The 13,703-nt window shown below is 42.3% G+C and overlaps 1 protein-coding gene across 1 annotated transcript in view; it reads left to right on the forward strand.

The window, feature by feature from the left end:
- COL21A1 (collagen type XXI alpha 1 chain) overlaps window positions 1-13,703 on the forward strand; it is a 118,774-nt gene that overhangs the window by 39,895 nt on the left and 65,176 nt on the right. The window contains exon 3 of the mRNA XM_082218422.1: window positions 9,595-9,720. Within this exon, the coding sequence (XP_082074548.1) occupies window positions 9,633-9,720 (88 nt within the window). The 5' untranslated portion in view covers window positions 9,595-9,632. The remainder of the gene's footprint in view (window positions 1-9,594; window positions 9,721-13,703) is intronic.

The raw sequence follows: 13,703 nt of genomic DNA on the forward strand, positions 1-13,703 counted from the left end.
CAGATGGAGCTAGTAAACAGCTGCCCTGGACACAGATTTGACCTGTGCCTCCATGGACAGCTGTTAGTCCAAAATGCCTCCCAGGCTGCGCACCTGGTCCTTCAGGAGCACAGTTACCCCATTCAGGACCAGAGAGTCCTCCACACCTGTCCGCCTCCTGTCCCCCCAAAACAGTACTTCTGTCTTGTCAGGATTCAACCTCAATCTGTTAGCCGCCATCCATCCTCCTGCAGTTGAAGAGAATCATGTCTAGAATCAGACCTGAAGGGAAGCGAAAAGCTGTTTGAAAGTTGCAAGATATTTTGGTCTTTTACATAAATTAGTATGAGTTGGCACCATAGATTCCAATGTAATATATGTCCTGTGGTTTTAATAAGGAACTCCACCCATTTTTTTCCTCTCTCAGCAGAATTTAAATGAGCTCCAAAAATGTGTATGAAAATGCACTTGCCACCTTTAGTAATGTCAGATTTCTGGCATGACAAGTGTTCTCTGTTCCTCTCAGGTTTCCAGAACATTGTGTATTCGCAGTCACAAAGCTGTCATTCTAACACTGTAGAAAGTTAGGGATTTACATGAGGAGTCACTGCATCTCTGTAGAGGCCCAGAGCTGTGGAGGGGCGAGCTGAGGGCACAGGCACTCCAAGTGGTCACCTAGCAGTCTTCACCTTCAGGACCCCAACTGTATGCATTGGGCCAGCAGGCAGGAACTGCTGTGCCAGCCCCTTCCTTCCACAGACTGAGAGCATCCATCGAGTCCAGCTACTCAAAGGCAGCATGAAACCCATGGGGTAATGCAGCCACCTGGCTCTAATGTGCTGGCCACCCACCCATCTGCACTCCTCCCTTCTAGGTCTCTGGAGTAGTAGCTAGACTTTTAAATGGGATCATCACAGTTCCCATATACAGGGCCACCCACTATCGGATTACCCAACATGCAATGTGATAAGCCTTACTTTGTTCTTGAGAGCCTCCGTCAGTGTGGCTGAAAGTACTGATGGCCCCTTTTAGTGAGTAAGCCATTTGAAAGCACAGTGTTAACTAGGTCTACTCAGACAGGGGGCTTCAAAGCCCTAAAGTGAAGCAGAGGGTCACTTGTCGGGGAGAAACGGTGACAGGTGTTTAATGCTTCTCTTATTTGTTGGTTGTTTCTTGCGCCCTTGGGCAAAAATAATACATGGGAAACTTGTGTCCTTAGGACTATCTCCATCTGAACTATTAAAATTGGATTTAATTTCTGCCAAGAGAATTATAACTCACAGATTAGAGGAGATCGATTTACAATTTAATATTGCGACAGGTGGTGGTACCTGCTCGCCGATAAACCTTGGCTTAACACCACCAACGAAACTCCCAGCTTATTTAACTACCTTATCTGTGGTGATGCACAGGTATGCCTTTATAAAGGCTAGATTCAATGTTTTCCCATCAAATGTGTTGGGTAACAGACTCTCCAACGGACAGATCTCACTCCTCTGTGACTGTAAAAGTGGATCTATAGAATCGTTATACCATATAATCTTCTGTTGTCCATTACATTCGGCTCCACGGTCCAAGTTTCTGGCCCCATATTTATCGAGAATCGCTGACAGTCCTCAGGAAGCCCAAATAATATACTTATTAAACGACAAAGACTCAAGTAGGTCCCTTGCAGTCGCTAGATACCTGATTAATGTCTTATTTCATAAGAGGAGAAATGGATCACTGTATGACTCTGACAGCTTAGCCAAACTTAAGAACCATCAATAAGTGCCAGAACTAAGACGCATATCCCCGAGGGATTTGAATTACGGTGGACACAGAGGGAGGTTATTGTATATAGTGTTTACTTAATTGAAGTAAAATTGGTTTTATATGGGTGTTTTAACTTGGAATTGTTTTAAATTGTTTGTTTATGGAAATCTTGATGTATTGTTTTAGATATGGGCCTATGGCCGTAATAAATCGAATCTGAATCTGAATCTTGGTTGTTTCTTGCAGATTTACCCCTCAACAGCTTTTGAATCCCCCATACTAGCTATACTAGTATGTCAGGCTTCCTCAACCTTGGCCCTCCAGATGTTTTGAGACTACATTTCCCATCATCCCTGACCACTGGTCCTGCTAGCTAGGGATACTAGCCCAATGCTTATCAGATGGCAGGAATGTACTATATGGAAATGTGGCCTTAAATGTTCAGGATTGAGTTTTAGCCCCATATTCCTTTCTCTAGCTGTCTTTCTGCCATGCGCCTCCCATCTTAGTTCTGCTTCTCCTTTATCTGTTCTGTGGCAACTTCCAACTTTCCAGTTTGTAGCAACTCCCTAAGGTTTGGGGTCTTTCCAATGCTGCTTATATTCCCTTTTCAACTGGAGCTTCCAGGGATTGAACTTGGTACCTTCGTCATGCAAAATATATACTCTGCCATTGAGCTTTGCTTCTTCCTCCTCAAAACAAAATGCATGCACTTCAATTTTAGTGTGCCTTTGTGTTGAATGCAGCCATTTCAAAGCATGCCTCTTGCTTAAAACAATGCCCACAGTGTGAAGAAAGTGTATTTTCAGCTCTCTTGAATCTGTGCCCATTCCCTCTCAATGATTAGCATGTTTTATTTTTGTTAGATTAATTTATGAAGGGAGAGCACTGTAGAATCTCATGTTCCTTGACAGAGAGAAAAATAACATCTATGTTCTCTTTTTCATAGGCTGTATGAAATCATGGTTTCCAGGGAAAACCATTGACTTAACTGGTTGTTAACAGCCAACATCCTGAGCTTGCAATTCTGGCATGTTACGCAATTCATTCACCCTACAGCGTACATGTTTTTCAGTAAATCAAGCATATCAAGTCAAGGATCTCCTATGTTGTGGTTAAGACTTACCCCCCGGCCCCCTTTCCACCCTCTTAATGACTAATGACTAATTTCATTCTAGCACAATGTAATCTTAAAATGGGTTGACTTTAGCAGGCGGGATCACTTGCCAGAACAAACTGCGTTTAGCAGGACAGACCTTCTGTGTTGCTTCAAACACTAGTGCACAACAAGAACTTCCTCTGTTGTAGACAAGGAGTCTGTGGGTTAAGTGGCCTTGATTGAATCATATCAAAAATAAGCTCTGTCTCTCCAAGAGTTGGTTTTTTTTAAAAAACACATTTCAATGAATGGTTCCACCAATCCAAAACATTACTACCAACTCATCCATACACTTTGTCTTATGCAATGGAATGCAGCTATCCCTGAAGATGTATGCAAAACTATGACTTATCAGTATTCCTGTATCAAACCTGAAGCAACACTATGACTATGGTACTAATTGAAGGGGTGCTGGTATGAGTTCTGTTGTTCCAGTATTTGTTCACTCCTTGCTATTTTGATTTCTTGTCTTTTCTATTTGCACATCACCATAAATAGATGTATCCCTATGTGCTGGGTGCCAAAATTAGACAGTGCTCTGTGAATGTGTGTATGTGTGTTCCTTATGCTGTAAATATGCATGGGTCTTTATTGTCCAATGAGGTGAATGAAGTTGTTGGCATCAGTCTATCTCAAGAGGCAATGGAGTGTGCCTCGGAGAGTGAAGTCAAACCGCTAGAGAATCACAGCGCCTGCTGTGGCTGCAGAGACTGGTAACTTGTAACTGCTGCCTCCCATGTTGTTTTCGCTGTATTAGCAGCACCAAAGTGAGCTCTCTGCGGCGCAAGTCTGGGCATTGTGTATGAAGGTCCTAGGCGGTACATCAGAAATAAGATAATTCTAGATCTGTTTCCTCCTTTCATTTTCTATTGCAGTCATTTTTAGGTTTTTGTGTTTAAGCCAAATGTAATGGCCTGATTGTGAGAGCTGTTCATTTCACAGTGCAACATGAGAAAAGTGTTAAGTTTCTCTTGGGACACAGGCTAATCTAAATGACCTTTAACATGTTTTTGGAAGATTGGGAAAAGGTTGAGATCATGCTGCTTCGGCATTAAACTTGGGAAGATTATTTAGCAAAAGGACACTAAGGAACTGAAGTACAATACTTTTTAAAGCTCCCTTGAACCAGTTGGATACAAAAGGCTCAAGCTGGAAGGAGTGAATTAGACATCATGTGGAAGCCAAGGAAAGACTCTGGTTTTACTACGTGTTTCATGGATGTGGGCTCTTTTGAGTTCCATTATTCATAACTGGGGGGAGTTTTCTGTGGTTTCTGTTTTGTTCAGGGGCGTTTGTGGGTTAGGGCAGATTTACCCTCAATGTTCTTGCAAGCTCCACATAGTTTTCTTCTGCTGATACTTAGATGTGCACCAGGATTTGGGAGGAGGGCGATTGGATGTCCTATTCTTGGAGGAACTTCTCGCTGTAATGTTTATGCTTCTGTCAGGACAATTTAGTGTAGTGATGGTGCTGAAATTTTAATCAGCTGGTTCAGTCTATGGATTTATCCAGGTCATAATGGTCAAGTGTTTTGCAAATTGACTGGCATTCCTCCAGAATTTTTATCCAGTTTGGAATGTTACATGAGATCTATGCATGCACAGTTAGCATTCAGAAGAGCAAGTGCCCCAAAGATAGAAGTTATTTAATATTAAGCCTTTTTCTTGATGACCCTCTTGCGTGGCTCATTATGAATTCCATGACCTGACAAAGCAGTCTTTAGTTTGGTGAGTATCTTCTTTAGTGAATTATCTTGATTGCTTCTTGCTGCAAATGTTTGATGTGTTTGTCCCTTCCTTTCCAGATCTAAAACCCCTTCTTTTTACTTAAGGGTGTTTGTAGGGGGAGGGGAGTCGAATTTCCAGATAGCTCCCCATGACGGCAGGTGAAACTAAACTATAATTTCTCAGGAACAGTACAATAACGTAGATGCATGCAGCACTATGAATGTATTTGCTAACATTGTACCTGGGACTCTAGAGAGCAAAAACTCAAAAACATATCAGCAGAGAAAGCTCATAAAATACAAAGTTAATTCAGAATTGTTTGGCGGGGAATTTGCCTATCACTTATTTAGGACTGAATCAGTATGTTTCAAATTATCAATGTATAGCTTCTGTGGTAGATTCTTTCAACTACTGTGGTATCTTGGGTTACATACGCTTCAGGTTACAGACTCCGCTAACCCAGAAATAGTACCTCGGGTTAAGAACTTTGCTTCAGGATGAGAACAGAAATCGTGCGGTGGCAGCGCGGCAGGCCCCTTTAGCTAAAGTGGTACCTCAGGTTAAGAACGGACTTCCGAAACAAATTAAGTTCTTAACCCAAGGTACCACTGTAGTGGTATCAGTAGGTAGCCAAGTTTGACTGGTTGTCTGATAACCTAACTTTAGAAAGAACTACCTTTAGAAAGAACTACCTGTACAGTGGTACCTCTGGTTATGTACTTAATTCGTTCCAGAGGTCCTTTCTTAACCTGAAACTGTTCTTAACCTGAAGCACCACTTTAGCTAATGGGGCCTCCCACTGCTGCTGCGCTGCCGCCGTGCGATTTCTGTTCTCATCCTGAAGCAAAGTTCTTAACCCAAGGTACTATTTCTGGGTTAGCGGAGTCTATAACCTGAAACATATGTAACTCGAGGTACCACTGTATTGTCTTCTGGGAGATGCTTTATCTAGAACTCTCATTTTTAAATAGGCTTCTCGTGTGAGGGATGTCTTAGAATCATAGGGCAAAGCATGATGGCTGTAAGAACAAATGCAAGAGCAGAGTTCCTCAACAGTCCTCTCTCCGCTGTCACCCCCGTTTTAACTATCAGCAAAACTGGTGCTCTGATAATCATGATGCTGTTGTCATAGGTTTTACTGAGTTAGGCTGCTGTGCTGCTGCAGCCCTTAGTGAATCCCATTCCACACTTACAGCGCGATCATTAGCAAGTTCACTTGGAACAGTCCTATTGAACTCACCGTATTAGCTGTGCTTCAGATTGCAACCTTAGATGGTCTAAAGCAGCCTCCCACAAACTGGTGCTGACCATGCATTATGGATTGCAAATCTCAGCCACAGCCAGCATGGCCGATAGTCAAGGATGATGGTTGTTGCAGTTGGGAACATTTAGAAGAAAGCAATGGAAGAGTGGTCTAAACGACTCCTTAGTTTAGAAGTATATAAATTTTGGTATCATAATTTTCTAAATGGAACATAGGCCCTGGGGTAGGTGGCATTTTAACACCTTATTCTGTGCTGTTTTTCCTTTCTAACCCACATACCTGCAGCGCTGTTTTCCCCAACAGAGAAAAATAATATAAATACCCCCAGCAAGCCTGTCTTCTTCCTCAGTCTGCTAATAGCAGCTTATAGGGTTGAGAGTGAACTCAAGATATGGGTTTGGGTCAGTTTGGATGGTATCCCTCGTCCACTCAAAACTGGAGCAGTCCTGTTAGCTGCTTTAAAGTAAAGGAACAAAATGCTGATCAAGCTTCTCTGGCCTCATGTTTTAAAATGTTACAGGTATAATTTCTTTAGGGTTCTCTCTTGTTACATAAATAGCAGGAACTTGGTTTGAGTGGAAATAAACATTGTATGTAGGTTTTGTTACTATTCCCTTTCATATAGTCCCAAGTCAGCAGTGAAATATCCAAAAGTTGTTCTTAGAGAGAAGTTTTTTTAAAAGTTGGACCATGATGGATTTCATATAATTGTATACAAATGTAACACCACTAGTGAAAATCCAAAATAAATATATGTTGGCTTGCTATCAGAGACTATGTGCAGGATTGGAGCCTAAATGTGCAAGTTAAATAAACAACAAAATGCAGTCCCCTTTCCACGCCCAAACTGGCTAAGGCTATAATCCTGTATGAAGTTTAGGTTGCTTAAATCTCATTAAAGTCTGGGAGTAAAACAATGCAAGTTTGTGTGGAATTGCACGCTAAGGCCTGGTTCAAATAACAATGACCATGGCTTATTGAGAATCTTGCTCTAAGTCCCAGCACTCTTTTATTCACACATTAGCTTTAGCACTTCTATTTTCCTTTGTTTAAACTACATTTGAACAAAAAAACAAAAACAAAAAAAAATGGGTTAAGGACACAATCTAAACTTAGTGGTGCTGTGGTGGGAGCAGGTTGAAGGCCCCGATTCTTGCTCCAGCTCCAGTTTGGCACAGCAATTGGGACTGGAAAGAGCCTGATGTTGGCTGTCCGTGGCTGTGAGACCACCCTGAGATCCTGCAGATCCCAGGATAGTGCAGCCCCTCCCTCTCCCTTGGAGCGCCCATTCTGACTAGTGGGCCTCATATTCACTTTCAAGTTTGATGGCTGGCTGGAAGCCAGTTTGACTGGCAGAGCAGAGCAGGGTGTAAGGGCTGGATTGCTTTGCAAACATTGACTTACAAACTCGGATACGGAATCAGCACAAGACTGAGATTAAATCATGCTTTCCGAGTTTGGGCATAACAGGAAACTTTAAATAAACCATACCACAAGTGCCAAAGCCTGTACATCTGGGGATCTTAGTTGGCCCCAAATATGAAGTTGAACCCCCCCCCCAATTTGGCACATTTTATTTATTTAGAATGTTGTTCTGTATAATACCTGTTAAATTCACAGAGGTGTACAGAAACATGAGACTCATGCACACAACATGTTAAAACCAACAAATAAGCATAACAAAATATATGCATGACAAAAACAACAACCCAGGCAGCTAAAAGCAGAATCAAATATAGTTCCCCAAATCATATTCCCAATCTGTAATGTTCGCACAAATAGGAAAAGCTTCACCTGAAAATCTTGTAATCCTGGTGCTAGCTGTGCCACTCTGGGGTGCCAGCACAGAGAAGGCCCCCTCATTTGTACCTCCATTAAAGAGGAGAGCTGGAGCAGAACCTTAACCATTGTTTACTGTATTTGCACCTTCTGTTTTCCTTTCCTGTGCTCTATAAAACTTTATTTTGCTCACTGTTCTAATAAAACCCTGGCAACCGTTGTACTGCTGTTTGTGAAGCCAAGGGCTTGTTGAAGTTGAGGTTTCCATCTGCTGGATGGCTGTATGTATGTTAATGGCAAATCAATGGCATTCTTTTCATTGTACTTCCCTGGCTGCTCTTTGCAAAGGAAATAGCTATTGGTTTCCATAGACTTGCAGCCCCAAGGATGCTTGCAAATGCCAGACTAGAGCTTGGCATCGTTGAAGCAGGTTCTCAGCTTTTATGCAGCTCTTTGAGAAGTTTCATAACAGGTCACCGGCATGCCACTTGCGCAGCAGTCTCTGTATGAACGTTATGCCTTGCTGGAAAACCCAGTAGGAATTCATCATAGAGCAATGTTTCTATAATAAACATTTTAAGGAGGAGGAGGAGCCATAAGCATGCTGTTCCTTGCAAGCAGTTTTATCTCCTCTTCCATGCAGCTTGAGTGTGCCATCTGGGTATACTTTGGGACTTTGCCAGGGCTGAAGACTCAGTGGGGGAGCACTAGCACAATACTCTAGTAGACTGAACCCACTGTAGTGAATTTCTGACTCTTATATCCCCAGTGGCAGAGAAGCCATGTGGGCCAGAGATGGTAAACCTGTGGGCCTCCAGAGGTTGTTGAGTTGCACCTCCCGTCACACCTGACCATTGGCCATGCTGGCTGGAGCAGATGAGTGTTAGCGATAAAAAACATCTGGAGGGGCCACAGCTGCCCCACCCCCTGATGTACACTTTAGTTTCTTACGTAAGTGCTGGTTTTGAACTGTTGTTGTTTAGTCGTTTAGTCGTGTCCGACTCTTCGTGACCCCATGGACCAGAGCACGCCAGGTTCTCCTGTCTTCCACTGCCTCCCGCAGTTTGGTCAAACTCATGTTCGTAGCTTTGAGAACACTGTCCCACCATCTCATCCTCTGTCGTCTCCTGCTCCTTGTGCTCTCAATCTTTCCCAACATCAGGGTCTTTTCCAGGGAGTCTTTTCTTCTCATGAGGTGGCTAAAGTATTGGAGCCTCAGCTTCACGATCTGTCCTTCTAGTGAGCACTCAGGGCTGATTTCCTTAAGAATGGATCTCAGATGATGAACGCAGGGGTCTGGGATGGTTTACCTGGGGAGAGGCAGTCCTTCAAGCATTATAATACTGAGCCATTTAAGGCTTTATAGGTCAAAACCATCCCAGACCCCTGCCTTCATCATCTGAGATGCTTCATGTGCCTCCTTCACATGAAGTCCGGAGGTTGGCAACACAAGAATGGGCCTTCTCTATAGTGACTCCCCATTTGTTGAATGCTCTCTCCAGGGAGGTTTGCCTAGTGTCTTCATTACAGACTTTTAGGCACCAGGCTAAAATGTTCCTCTTCAACCAAGTTTTGGGCTGGTTAATATTCTACATCCTTTTAAATGTGCCTGTGGGAGGGGGGCGTTATTGTTTTGCTGTTTTGTTTTACGTATTTACTTGTTTTTATCCAACATTTTATTCAGTGAACTGCCCTGAGATCTTATGATGAATGGCGGTATATAAATCTAATAAATAAGTAAAATAAATAATTTTGCACTCTCAGAAATGTATTATACATTTTTGCGCTGTTCATTTCGCTCAACGCCTTAAAGTCATGAAATGCACACAGTAGGACTAGTTAGGCTAGACCCTATAGAAAGCCAAAACACTTCAGATATGTTGCATTTGTATTTTAATGCAATTGTAATAAATTAACTTTTCTTTTCCCAGTTTATTTTAGGATTTGAAGTGCTGGAAATACTGTATACATGGCAAAGAACATAAAGTTTCTTCAGGCATTTTTAATGTTGTTGCTGCGTGATTACATATCGGCTGAAGATGGTGATGTAAGATCAAGTAAGAATCAACTTTATTTGCTAACCATGGCTGTTTAATAAATTGTGGAGGCTTCTCTAATGGTCCCCATTTTCTCTCCTCCATGAGGTTCCTTCTTTCCTTAAAATAACGTGTAAGCAATTTTTCATTGTAATGGTTTCATTTAAAAGATTTTAAAGCGCTTGATAATATCTTTGGAGATAGATTTACATACCTTATAAACGTACTTTTAGGGACTATATTAAGGTACCATATTTAAGCTACGTAGCATGACAGTTCAAAAGTGGCAAGTTCAGACTTCTTACCCCGCTTTTCCCACAGGAAGGTAACGTTGGCTTTGTACAGCTTGGATCAGAGATCTTTACAAACCTAAGATCCGTCTGCATGAAAAATTTAAAGCAGTATCATACTACTTAAAACAGTTGTGGCATCCCTGAAAGAATCATGAGAAGTATAGTGTGCTCTGTCCTTTCACAGAGCTACAATTCCCATAGTTCCCAGGGAATAGAGAGTTTATTGTTAAACCACTCTGGAAATTGTAGCTCTTGTGTGGGCAATATGATTCTTTGCCGGGGTGGGGGTGGGGTGGGGCAAGACTGTTCAAAGTGGCTTGATGCAGCTTTAAATTTATAGTGCAAATAAGTCCTTACATTAATTCCCCAGCTTCTCTGGCCCCAGAACAATATTACAGTCTTTCCCTGGGTCTGCGGTACTGTTCTATCTTGGGTCCTTTTTACACTTGGTCTAGTTTAGACATCATCTTCCCTGTTCAACAGACCACAGTCTGTTGGACTGGGATGCACAATGTACCTATGTAGTCTCCCTCCTTCCTCTCCCATCCACCTTCCCTCATATACCTGGATAAATCAAACCTTCCTGTTTGTTTGTTGGTTTTAAAACTACAGTTTGCAGTAACATCTGATCCAGGAAATTGCTTTGTGTGCTCCAAACAAGCCACGTTGCCATTCATGTTTGAAAACCTGGTTTGTGGAGAGTATTTACACCACAGTTTCCTAGTTTGGACATCATGGCAAACTGAATTGTAACAAGACAGGAAAGCTTATGGGTGTGTGAAGAGAGGAGGAAAGGGGAGAGAGTATTTGGGTGCATGGCAGGACTGTGGCACCTGAGTCAAGTCTTTATGTTGTTTTATGTGTAACTTAACCTTTTATTTAAGAGGAGCGTACACCTAAAATGTAAAGAGCAAGTGCACCAAGCAGGTGTTCTAAAATATATGTCTCACAAATGGGACCTGCAACAAAATGTTACAGTGCTCAGTGATTCTGTTTTGTGTTCTGGCCAATCAGCTGTTCCCCTTTCCACGTTCTTTCCCCTGTAAGTTATTTTCTGCCTTACATGTCACTTGGCAGTCTGTGGCAAATGAGCATTATTCATTGGACTGTTTTGGGTCCCCCGCTTTTGTTTTCCACCCTAAATAATTTTTTATATTTCTTCAAATCCTCCAAGCATGCTTATACGTCCTTCTTGTGTTTAGGTAGCACTGTTTTGAGGTCTGGAATTGACCTTGGATGGCCTTTGCATGTGTGCTTTGTGACAGAGCTAAAGTTTTTTTTTTCCCCTGAGCAATATGCAGCCCATTTTTATTTTTATTTTAGCTACCCTCAATGAACTCTAAATCATCTCAGAGAAAATTATATTGAATGATGCTGTGGGGAAGCGATGTGGCAGGCTTGAGGTTATTTAACAGCACATTGAAGCTAAGCTGTACTCTGTTTTATACATTATAACTGGTTGAAGCCAGCAATAAAAATTGTGGAATTCAGGTTCACTAGTAAGTTATCTTCAAGGGATAGGTCTGTATTTCCCTGTAGGATTATTTTTCTTTACAGTAGGATTTTTTTATTTACAGTTGCTCAAAAGATTTAAACCTCAGACAGACAAATGGTTGATTGATTAAAAAAGATTTATAGGCCACCCTTTAATGTAAATATTTCCAAAGTAGCTTACAAGTTTTTTTAAAAAATAAGATGTATATGACCGAAGTAAAATAAAAGAATAGTAGATAAAAACATTGCAAAAAATGGAAAAGCCTGGAAAATTTTTAAAAAGTATTTGCTTAGCACCAATGAGATGTCAGAATGGGTACTATGCAAGTCTCCCTGTGGAGAACATTCATAGGCAAGATGCTACCACTGATTAAGCCTCCCCCCCCCATTGTCACTTGCTTCACCTCATACACAATATGTAGCTGAAGAAGGGCGTCCAAATATGACTTTAGTGCAGGGGTAGCAAAATCCAGGTACTTTGGACTATGTATTCCATTCGCTTCAGCCAGCATGGTCAATGATCAGTGTTGATAGGAGTTGTAGTCCACTCTGCTGCACATTGGCTGCTGTCCAGCAGCTGTTGAGACACCCTCAACATCTAGATGGGAAATGCCTTTGCATATGAAGAGTGTTTTCCATTGACAGAAGAAAAGCAAGAAAACCCACATAGGCACCAGTCTCTGGATCACTGGCCATGTCTTTTGACTTAATTCAGGTGAAGCAATCAACTAAGTATGTCATGCCGAGTGATCAGTGTAGTGGATACAATAACAAATGAAGGCACAGGAAAGATATTTCTAGGATGTGTGTTAATCTGGTGCACTTTTGAATTTAGTTAAATGCTGTGTGGTTAGACACAACCAGATGTGGTTAGGTGTGACCATTTACAGATGATGTCTGAGAGCTTGTGGTTTCTCTCCAGTGCATTATGATAACCACAAACCACTCTACAGAGTTTTGAATGGTTTAAAGCACACCCTATGTACGATGGAAAACCAATGCGTACTGCTGTATTTTGTCCTCACTCAAATGACTACCACATCTGTTTGAAAGTTCTCGTTTCTCGATGTAATAGCACAGCAATATATACCACATCAGAAAATTGTAAATGTATGTGTCAAAATATATACCAACAATTAAAAAGCAACGAAGGTCTAGTAACACACACACACACACACACACACACACACACACACACAATCCAACCACCTGAGGCATGGCTTGCAAGCAGAAAATACCTATAGACACAGAAACTTGCAGGTGGCTCCATCATCCGTTTTTAGGCTACTGTTTCTTTCCTATTCCCTGCCAAAACCATTGCAAAAATAAAAAATAAAAAAAAATGGAGCCCAACTCCATTGGAAAATCACTAGATGGAAATGGGAAAATATTAGCTCAATGCACATCTTTCGGAAAGGCTCATAATACTCAGGTGATGAGACCACAAACAGGAAGCACAGGCTCCAACTCAAAGAAAGCTGGTTTTCCTTAAATCCGGCTGAACCTTTTGTAGTCATGAAATATGTAAGACCTGTTAATTTTGGTGAGAAATGCAGCACAATCCTGTGCATGTTAACTGCACTGGGGCTGTGGGGGAGGCACTTGTTGCCTCTGCCCAGGGTTGTCCACACCACAACTGCCTCAAGGGCATCTTCTGGGGCTTTAGGAATGGAGTGCATGTATTCCCTGCCATTTCTGCCCTTTAGTCATGAGCATCTCGTAGGGTGCTTTCAGTGAACTGTCCTTTGGCATCTCCCTGTGTGTGCCATTCTTTAGGGGTGTGCGGCTGGTGGCAGCGGCCTGTGCGGATGTTTGAGGCGATTGTCAGTGGTGCAATGTTGGGTACAGAGTGTGCTTCACATGTGTTTGTCTATCTGGTTGTGCTGTTTTGCGCTGTTCCTGCTTGTGACAGTGCAGTTGGTGCGGTGAGTGTGCCTTCCGGTGCGTGGCATGCAGTGCCTGCTGTCTGGCTGCTATGGAGAGTGTCTATAGGGATGCCACGTGCACTCTGTCCCCTGTTTATCTTCATGCTTACACTTGCACTTTTGAGCTGCTTCCCATGAGCTGTCTTTGAGCATTATCACAGTCCATATACACCTGTTAAGGGCACTTGTGGACTCTCCTCTGTGCACCAAAAAGGTGGCTGCACTTCCCATAGTAATGCTGCCTGAGCTGGCTCTGTATTTTGCTGGCTCCTTTTCTCTCTGCTGGGCTGGA

The sequence above is a fragment of the Podarcis vaucheri genome, assembly GCF_965113315.1.
Source record: "Podarcis vaucheri genome assembly, chromosome: 3".
NCBI classification, from domain to species: Eukaryota; Metazoa; Chordata; class Lepidosauria; order Squamata; family Lacertidae; genus Podarcis; species Podarcis vaucheri.